The 10071-nt window shown below is 68.0% G+C and overlaps 1 protein-coding gene across 1 annotated transcript; it reads left to right on the top strand.

The window, feature by feature from the left end:
• Positions 1-404: 404 nt before the first annotated feature.
• Positions 405-9145, top strand: NAT8L (N-acetyltransferase 8 like). The gene is made up of 3 exons (XM_059066054.2): positions 405-861; positions 2186-2350; positions 4360-9145. Exons 1-3 carry the CDS (start codon positions 486-488, stop codon positions 4725-4727), a joined length of 909 nt encoding a protein of 302 aa, XP_058922037.1. The 5' UTR covers positions 405-485; the 3' UTR covers positions 4728-9145.
• The last annotated feature ends 926 nt before the right edge of the window (positions 9146-10071 follow it).

Raw genomic sequence — 10071 nt, 5'->3', positions numbered from 1 at the left:
GGCCGGGACCCTGGCCGCACGCTCGCTCGCTCGTCCCCGGCCACCTCGCGGGGCTCGGCCGCTCCGTCGCGCCCCGGGCCGCCCGCGCCTCCCCTGCCCGGCCGCCGCGCAGCGCCCAAGTGTGCCATCGGGCGGGCGCGGAGGCGGCGTCTGCTCCCACCCTCGAGATCACATGGTGACCCTCGGCAGCCAATGCAGTGGACGCTAGGACCCTGCGGGACCCCGGGCGCCGCGACTGCACCGGCGCCGCTGCATTATAAATACTTCTCCAAAATGCGGCGTAGCTCCCTGCGCGCGCCCCGGCCGCCCGCCGCCTCCGCCCCGCGCTCCTGAACAGCCGCCGCCGCCGCCGCCGCCGCCGCTGCCGCCGCCGCTGCTGCCGCCGCCGCCGCGGGTCCGAGGGCGCCGCGCCCTTGCCCTGGGCCCGGGCTGAGCCCGCCCGCAGCCCGGCCCGCGTCCCTGCGCTGCGCCGCCCGGCCGGGTGCATGCATTGTGGGCCTCCCGACATGGTCTGCGAGACGAAGATCGTGGCCGCCGAGGACCATGAGGCGCTGCCGGGGGCCAAGAAGGACGCGCTGCTCGCCGCCGCCGGCGCCATGTGGCCCCCGCTGCCCGCAGCTCCTGGGCCGGCCGCCGCCCCCGCCGCGCCCCCGCCAGCGCCGGGCCCCCAGCCCCTCGGCGGCGCGGGGGGCGCGGAGCCGCCGGAGGGGCGCGGCGTGTACATCCGCGAGATCCGCGCGGCGGAGCAGGAGGCGGCGCGCCGCATCTTCTACGACGGCATCATGGAGCGCATCCCCAACACGGCCTTCCGCGGCCTGCGGCACCACCCGCGCACGCAGCTGCTCTACGCCCTGCTGGCCGGTCAGTGCACGGGGACCCCACGGGGACGGCGGGGTCGGGGCCGCGGCCGGCCGGGCGCACCCCCGCCTGCCGCAGTCTGCGCCCGCCCGGCCCTCTGGGGACGCGCGCGGGACTTCCTCCGGCCCGCTCGCCCCCGCCTCGGGCCCGGGCCTCGTCCTGGGACGGAAGCGGACCCCCGCCCCACCTCGCACGCGCGCGGACACGCACCCGCGCGCTCTGCGGAGGCCCGGGGCGAGGTGGCCCCCAGCGCTGGGGCCGGCCCGGGCTCCCGGCCAAGGCGCGCCGGGCGGGGGCGTGGGAACCAGTGCGGGCCGGGTGCAGGGGCCGCGGGCGGGGAGCTGGGGTCTCCACCTGCCTCCCTTTCCTGGTCATCCCGGTGGGGGCGGGGCGGCGGCAGGTAGCGCCCGCTGCCGAGGCCCAGCGCCTGGCGCGTGGAACTATATATAATCCGCGGGGCGGGGGAGGCTGCCTCGGCGGCTCCCAGCGCTAATTTATGAGGGGAAGACAGGCGGCTCCCTGGGGTTCCGGGGGAGGGTGTGCGCCGAGGATGCAGAGCGAGGGGGCAGTGGGCCCTCACGGTGGGCGGCCCCGACGGGGGCCTTGGGGCTTTGCCCCGTGAGGCTCTGCCGCGGGAGGGTGGTTCTCCCCACTTCAGAGGTGAGGCGCTTGAGGCTGGGGAGTGGGGCTTTCCCAAGGTCACGCAGCAGAGGCACTTTCACTGCAGGCACGTCTGCGTCCCGGTCGCCTAGGCTGGGCTGGAAGCAGTTTCTCCCTGGTCGCTGCCCTCGCAGCACCCAGAGGCTGGCCCAGGGAGGGCTCTTGGCCGGGGCCCTCCTGCTGGAAGGCGGGGCCCCCACTTCCCAAGGGTGGGACGGCCTGCAGCTGCCTGGCCAGGCGGCTCTTTGGCACCCTCCCCTGCCCCGCCCCGTGTGGGCCAGGCTGTGGACAAAGCCCCTTCCCCAGCGAGCGGGGCCGGGTCGATGGGCAGGGCCCACCCCTCAGTAGCCCTGTGCTGGGCTGTGCCCGCCAGCTATTGAGGGCAGCCTGCCCAGAGGCCACTGCGGTGCTCAGCATATTAAGAAAGCCTATGATGTCAGGTTACAGAGGTAACGTGTCCTAGGGCGAGAAGTTTGATAATAGGGAAAAAGTGGAAGGGGCGGCTGTGATGTTCTTTGCCTCCAGAGAAAACAGGCCTGGCCTATTTGGCGTCGTCTCTCCTCTGCGCGTGTCCCTGACTGGCTTATTTACCAGGGGGCTGGCGGGCCCGGCTCCGTCTCACCCGCTGCCCCGCGGACCACTCACCGGATGCCTCCTCTCCCCGCAGCGCTCTGCTTTGCCCTGACCCGCTCGCTGCTGCTGACGTGCCTGGTGCCAGCGGGGCTGCTGGCCCTGCGCTATTACTACAGCCGGAAGGTGGTCCTCGCCTACCTGGATTGTGCGCTACACACAGACATGGCCGACATCGAGCAGTATTACGTGAAGCCCCCTGGTGAGTCCCTGGGGGTCTCTGGACTCCTCCTCCCCCCCTTCCCCCTCCGGCCCTCCTCGCCAGCCCTCCCTTCTGGCAGAGCTGCCCCCAGCGCAGCAACCTCGGGGCGGGCCTGGGGCAGGGGCTTGGGCACGGGTCAGCCTGGGCTGGGGCGCCCCCGTGGCCCGAGCCTTCTGGGTGCTCACGGGCTCCAGCCGCAGGCTGGCAGGCGCTGGGGTTGGCAGGGCTGGGCCCTCTCCCCTGAGTATGGCCGGGCTTCCGTCCGGTGTCTTCTGAGGACAGGGCTCTGCGTGGCCCGAGCTGGCCCTGGGCCATGCTGCCCCGGCCCTGGCGTTTGTGCTGCCCTAGTGCTTCATGGGGGGAAGGGGGTCTTCCTCACCTCTCTCCGGTGCTGTTTGCCGTGCCTTGTTGGATCCGGGGCCGGCCTGGAACGCTAGGCCCTGTGTGGCAGAGGACCACATGGAGGGCAGAGGTCACTGGGGGGATGAGGACCCTGGGAGAACAGGGGTCCCACTTCTGGCCTCTGGGCCACTTAGTAAGCCCAGGGTCTGGCCCCAGCCCTGGCCTTCTGTAGAGGGAGGGGCTGGGAGCTGGTCTGGAGCCATTCTTTACTCTCCAGGCTGGCCTTGAGGCAGGGTGGGTCCTGGGAGGTAGGGTCCTGCCTTTCTCCACTCCTGGAGCTGGGGCACGAGGGCCTTCCAGGTGCAGGAAGGTCCCTGAGGAGAGGGACAGAGCGCGCCTGGTTGGCTAGGGTCTAGCAGCATCCTGATGAGTGCCAGGGGAGGGCAGCGGGGACAAGAGAGGCAAGGCGTCCCGGGGCCGGGCGGTGACGCGCTCTGGCCCGGCCAGCTCCTGCGCGCTGGTGGCTGGTCCTTTCCCCGCCCCGAGGCTGCCTGGCTGGCCTTGGGCACCTTTGGTTCTCCTTGACCCTTTCTCAAACCCAAACAAAGCATCTTATCAGCCTCCATGGAGCTCTGGCTTCAGCCTGGCTGCCCCCAGGACGGGAGGGGACAGAAGCGTGAGACCCACCTGGCACCAAAGCCCAGGCTGCGGGAGCAGAAGAGGGGTTGGGGCCCAGCGTGGCCCTGCCCTCTTTGGAGTACAGTGTCCTTGGGTGTGAGATGGGGGGCTGGGCCCTGCTCGCCCCTTCCGAGATGTCTGGTGGGTGTGCAGGAAGATCCCGCAGGGGCAGAGAGGCTGGACAGCGGCCGGTGGGGCCGTGCTGGACTCGTGGGAGCTGCTCCCGCAACGGGGAGGCACGAGACTCCCAGGACTGTGCCGACCTCTGACCTGGGCCCTGGCGGGTGGGGAAAGCCCAAACTCCCGGACAGTGGGCGGGTCAGCCCGTGGAGGGGGCAGTCAGCTCGTTCCTGAGCTCGGGCCACGTGCCCGGGCTCGGTCTCGGGGTCTGACGGCGAAGGAGACAGGAGACTGCCCGGCAGAGCTGGCGGGCTGATGGGGGCCGCGCTGGCAGATGAGGTAGTGGGGTCACCCCAGGCGCAGGGCGGCAGAGTGAAGAGTTCTTCCGGGTGGGGGTCCGGGGAAGGAGCGTTAGCGGGGGAGGGTTTGGCCGCTGCAGGAGGGAGGCTGGGGCGGGGGCCTGGGGGGTGGCCGGCAGGAGGACACGGCGGTGGAGGCTGGTGTGGCCGTGGGTGGGGCGTGTGCAGCCTGGGCTCCTCGGAGCAGGCGCCGCCCCCTGGGTTGGCCTCCCGTAGCCCCTGGGCCTCGGGTCCCCAGGGGGATGGCTCTGCCCGTGGCCTGTGCCCTGCAGGCCTCTCTCCTCTGGCCTTCGTGCCCCTGTCCCACTTGCTCCCTCATCTCCCTGAGGTCCTCCCCCTCCTCCTCCTGCCCTGCGTGGGGCCGTGATTGGTCTGGGCCGGGGGTGGGGACGGCTGGCCTGACCACAGGGCTGGCTGCCCGGCCTCAGGCCCAGGCTCAGGCTCAGGGCAGCTCGGGGCGGCCGTGTCGTGCAGTGGTGCCCGTGGCCCTGACCGCCCCGTTCCCCACAGGCTCCTGCTTCTGGGTGGCCGTGCTGGACGGCAACGTGGTGGGCATCGTGGCAGCGCGGGCGCACGCGGCGGACAACACGGTGGAGCTGCTGCGCATGTCGGTGGACTCACGCTTCCGTGGCAAGGGCATCGCCAAGGCGCTGGGCCGTAAGGTGCTGGAGTTCGCCCTGGTGCACAACTACTCTGCGGTAGTGCTGGGCACGACAGCCGTCAAGGTGGCCGCCCACAAGCTCTACGAGTCGCTGGGCTTCAGGCACATGGGCTCGAGCGACCGCTACGTGATGCCCGGCATGACCCTCTCGCTGGCCGAGCGCCTCTTCTTCCAGGTCCGCTACCACCGCTACCGCCTGCAGCTGCGCGAGGAGTGACCGCCAGCCTCCTGCCCTCTGCCCCGCCCGCCGCCCCGTCCGCCTGTGCCCTCCCGCCCGCCGCCCGGGCCGCTTGCAGACGCTCACCTTGGCGTTTGTGTTGGGTTTTTCCTTTTTCGGCACCACACGGTTCTTTGGCTGGTTCTTGGGGGGGGCGGGGCCGTTGCTCCTCCGTGACCCTCGGGGAGGCGCGCCCCTCGCCGTCCCCAGTCTGCGGGGGCCGCACCCTGAAGAGTGACAGCGTGGACCACCGCGAGCCCACGCAGCTGCCCGGCCCTGGCGCGAGGGGCCCCTTCCGGCCCAGCCCCGGGGTGGGGGCGGGCCCAGCCTTGCCCACCAAGCACAGAGCCTCCGCGGTGAGGCCCGCGCCCAGCAGACCCCTGGCCAGCAGCCAGGCGGTGGCTCGGCCGTCAGTCCCCAGCGGGCGTGGCCTGCTGCACCGGTCGGCCGCCGCCCCACGGGGCGCCGAGCTGGCTGCGGGCCCGCTTTGCTCTGTGCATGCTGAGGATGTGGCCTGGCTGCAGCATGCCGCATGCCCGCAGCCTCCCGCCCCCCGCCCTGCCTGGACCGGACCCAGACTGGTGAGCGCCCCCAGCCCCGGCCCAGCCTCTTGGGAGGCCTGACTGTCCACCTTGCCCCTTGCTTCACCCAGTTCAGCTTTGCTTTGACATCGGATCACCTGTCTTTCCTTTTGGTACCTGCCCCTCCTCTGCCCGGGCTTTGCTGGTGGGTGGCATCGTCCAGGTGTGGTTGCCATGGCAACGTGTTGTCCAGCCGTGGGCGGGGCCCTTCGGGAGAGCAGGGTAGGAGGCAGTCATGGGGTCATCTCTCCCCCAGTGCCAGCTTGATCCTGGTGGCCTCCCCCAGACCTCCTGCCTTGCGGCTGATGGGCTCTGTCCTGTGAATCTCACCGACCCAGGCTGCTGCCTGCACCACCGAGCCCGCAGCTTCTCCCAGCCTGAAGCCGACCTATTTTTTAATAAGTTTAGACAGAATAGCACTCTGCATGACTTTAATTCTTGGGACGAAACGGTAGTTTATACCTTAACACGCACACGCGCACACACACACACACACGCACACACACCTGTGTGGTCTAGAATGCACTATTTCTGGCCCAGTTTGGTGGGGGTGGGTGGCCGGGTGGGTGGAGGGTTTCAGTTTGGAATCTGGAGGGAGACCCTGACTTAACATAATTTCCTCCAAAGAGCATTCCTGCTTTGTGAGGAGGCTCCGGGCCACCCCTGTCGAGCTCTCATGTTGCGGGACAGAGGGCAGGCTGGGAGCAGGTTCCTGGCAGCCTCCCAGTGCAGGAGTTCACCCTGGGCTCTGGGGCACCTGTGCCTCCACCCTCTCCTTCTTGAGGTCTCAGGCAGCGGCCTTTGGGTGCGGGGGTGGTCCAGAGGGGGAGAGGAAGGTGGTGGTTGGCAGTGCCCGCATGTCCAGCTGTAAGCCCGGACCTCGCCTGGTGGCAGAAGGGCAGAGATGCCCGCCAAGACCCCCTTATTTGGGGACATGGGGGAGGGGAAGGTGGCAGGCGTTGCAGGCCACTGAGCTGGGTCCCACGTGCGGGACCATGGAGGGAGCATTCTTAAAGAGGCGCTTTGGAAATAAGCAGATGGATGGAACAAGCCTAGTTTCCTGAGGGGCCTTTCTGTGCTGTCGGCAACCGAGATATTTGCAGAACATTGTACAGACCCCGTGCTCCCCTGTACATTTCTCCCTGGTGGCGCCCGGTCCCTACTCGGGGATGGGAATTTTGTAGACTGTACAGAAATCGGCACCCTATTTTCTTCAGCTCTCAGATTTTGTTAATCTGGATTATACAGACAGACGTAAAGTGTTTTAGCAAAATGGAAAACAAACAGTTGTGCCTTTTTCCTCTTTCTGTTTGGTTTGGTGTCGGCTTGGGGTGGCCTTAGTTGGCATGGGGCGAGTTGGGGCTGCAGCTGGCCTGAGGCCTGGCCGGGTGGGAAGGGCAGGTGGGGGCCCGTGAAGTCCACGTGGTGGGTCGTGTCTTGTCAGGTGTCAGGTGGTGGCACTGGGACGCTGCCAGCTTCCTCTGATCCTGTGCCTTTGGACCTCCCGTCCCTGGTGTGGGGCACGTGGGTGGGGCCGTTGGAGCCCCCCGGGGGCTGCCCACGTCGTTGGCATTGACCAAAGTGCCTCGCTGGTGTTGCTCCTGGCAGTGGTGCGGCCCCTCCCGTCCCGCTGGTGTCTGTCGATGCTGTGTCCTCCCCACGCCTCAGCCGGTGGCCCAGAGGGTGGTGGGTGCTGGCTGGGCTCTTGGCCTTTCCTTATGCCCTCTTGCTGCTGCCAGGAGAGATGCCAGGAGGGGTGTGGCAGAGTGGCCATGTGTCCGGAACTCTGCTGTCCAGCTGCTGCCTGGCCCCTGAGGTGGGCAGAGTCACCTGTGTGCCCCAGGCCGGGTGCACATGCTGAGCCCAGGCCAGGACCCTTGCCCGGCCAGCGTGCGGCTCCTGGGCTCCTGAGGACCACGGGGGGCAGGTCTCCCGTCCTTCCCCCAGCCTGGGAGCTAACTGCTCCACAAACATGCACTGAGATGTGAATTTTATACCTTTGTAGAAATTCTGATGTTACTTCTTCTACCTCTGTGAAGCGTCCTCCTGGGGTCCTGCCCAGTGACGTGTCTGGGCAGCTTCTCTGCACTGGGCGGCCCTGCCCCTCCCCCCCCCGCTGGCTCCTGGGCCGCCCCAGACTGGAAAGCCAACCCTGGGCCCGGCACCCGTGCTCAGGGCTCGGGCTTCCAGGGCGTCTGTTGTCTGTTTCCGGAGCGGAAAGTGGAAGGCAGGGCGCTCAGGATGTCTACGTTAGATGAGCCTGGAACACAGGCCCGATGGCCACGTCCAGGCAGTGAGATCCAGGGCAGCTGAAGGCTCCAGCACCTCTGGGTGGCCCAGTGCCACCAGGGTCCTGGCATGTGGCTGGTGGGCCGTCCCGGGGTAGCTCCGCCTGTCCAGGTATGGGCTCTTCAGACAGCTGGCCCCTGACGGGGGGCAGCCGGGGTGGGTGGTGTGCGTGTGTGGAGGCCAGCCAGGTGGCCCGGCCCCAGGAAGGACTGTGGCAGCGTCTCCCACCCGGTACCTCCATCGTGTCTGCCTGGCCTCCCCCTGCTGCCCTTGGGTGGAGTGGGGGAGGGACAGGGCGCCGGAGGCTTGGGCTGGGAGGCCACACGGTCCTGGAGCGGCACCCCCTGCTCTGGGTGTCCTTTCTCAGGTGGCCCCTCTGGCGTCAGGCGGGTGCTTGGGAGGCCGTCTGGGCCACGGGGCCTGGCTCTGGCCTCCGGGAGGCCTGCTGACACTGTGGGTGTGGGTCTCTGCCCGTCCTCGGGTGCTGGGCGCACCCCTGGGGCCGCCTTCCTGCCAGCGTCGGGGACGGCTGGACAGGGGCCCCCAGGCCTTGGGAGCCACTGCCTCTCCCTGGCCGTGTCCTCCGTGTTCCCGCTGCTGTGTCTGTTTGAAGCCGCTTCTGTGAATCATTTTGGCCTCAGGCTGTGTACCCGCGCTGGTGGCCCTCTGGCCGCGGCTTTTGGGTTCGAGTTCTGGGCTGGGTGTGGGGCAGATGCTGGACTGTGTTTGCTCCATGGAACCAAGGACAGGCTTTCGGTGATGGCGTGAGGTCCACTGACAAGTGGGCTGCCCGCCGGGGTCAGGGAGGGGGAGCCCCAAGCTACTGTTGTTGGACGTGGTTTTTTAACAGCAATAACTAGCTGTTTTGGATGAGGGGTGTGCCTGCGTGTGTGCGTGTGCGCCTGTGGGTACGTGCACAGGTGTGTGCCTCTGCGTGTGTGCGTGTGTGCGTGCAGGGAGGGAGCCTGGTGGCCGAGGGCCCGCTCTGGCTGAGAAGGGGAGGCCGGGAGGTGCTCGGCGGGCGGCTGGCCTGAGGCCTCGTTCATGCTCCTTCTCCGGACCCGGTGGACCTTGAATCTAGCGCTCCTTCCTCCCTGGCCGAGGGTGCTGGATGGCCTGTGTGAAGTGGGGTGACCAGGATGAGCTTTTGCCCAGCTCTCTGGCCGTGTGGGGAGGGTGGCAAGGGCAGTGACACTCAGCCAGACTGGCCGAGATCAGATTTGTTTGACCACAGCTGCCATGGACGCGGTGTCCTTGGGCAGGCAGAGCCCAGAACGTGTCATGGTGGCTGGTTTCACTTACTGTGTTTACCGTTTGTGAGCCCAGGACTGTGGCGTCTGTGCTGACACCCCAGGATGTACCAAAACAGCCCCCGAGAGGTCCCGGAGGGGCCGTGCACTGCGTCCAGAGGAGACGGGCTGCAGGGCTGGGGAGAGGGTCGCAGGCTTCCTGTGCATGTGTGAGCGACGGGAGGGGCCGGGTGCAGTGTCCCTCCACCTGCCCAGCCCCCAATGCTGCTGTTTTTCAATAAAACCCGAGTTGATGGAACCGGGCTCCATGCTTTCTTGAGGTGTCGTCTGCGCGACGCTGGGCCAGGAAGGGCTGCTTTCCTGGAGATGCTGGGCCCCTCCTCCTGGAGGCCAGAGCAGGTGCCTGGGCGAGCTGTGGGCTGCTGTGTCAGCAGCCCCGGCCGGGCTCTCCTGTGGGCCTGGGGGTCTGCCCAGCTGTCTGATGCCTCCTTGGAGCAGGTCTGCTCTGAGGGACGGCATGAGGTGTGGGACCCAGGTGGGAGGGGCAGGACCCCCAGTGTCTGCAAGGAAGGGAGGGCGATGGAATGGGGGTGTCAGGCTGGAGAGCAGGCCACGGGGGTGGGGCAGGGACGCTGGGGCTCAGGGTGGACAGACACCCAGCCGTGTCCACAGGCTCCTGCAGCCCACCCAGCGTGGACGGCTCTCCACAGCAGGCCATCCCCTGGCTGCACTCTCCTGCCCTGGCCCGGCTTCTGGGCGGGAGGGAACCTCCTCGCAGGTCCGTCCACCCCTCAGCCCCGAGGGTGTCAGGCGTGTTCCCTTCTCGCGGGTCTGGCTGGGACGCCCTGGGACGTGCCCACCCGACGTGGCTTCCCCCCACAAGACCCGCGGCGGCCCGCGCTGGCCCAGAGATGTCAGCTCCCAAAGACCGTCGTTTGCTTGAGTGAGACGCTCCTTGTGAAGCCCGGCAGTGGTCTTGCTTCTGAGGCGACAGAGCACGAAGACAGGCTGCCACTCAGACACACGGACACACAACAGAGGCAGTGGCGTGGAGGGGCCCGGCAGCTCTCCAGGTTCTGGAATGTTCTATCACACGGTGGTCAGGCCTGGCCATCTGGACCCTGCACACCCCATGAGACCGGTGACAAGATCTTGAAGCCGTGAGAAAAACGGGCCTGGGCGTGATAAACTGTGACAGTCTACGTCACTCAGAAAAGACGACGC

The sequence above is a fragment of the Kogia breviceps genome, chromosome 6 (genome assembly GCF_026419965.1).
Source record: "Kogia breviceps isolate mKogBre1 chromosome 6, mKogBre1 haplotype 1, whole genome shotgun sequence".
Lineage (NCBI taxonomy): Eukaryota > Metazoa > Chordata > Mammalia > Artiodactyla > Physeteridae > Kogia > Kogia breviceps.
This window is presented reverse-complemented; position numbering and strand designations above follow the sequence as displayed.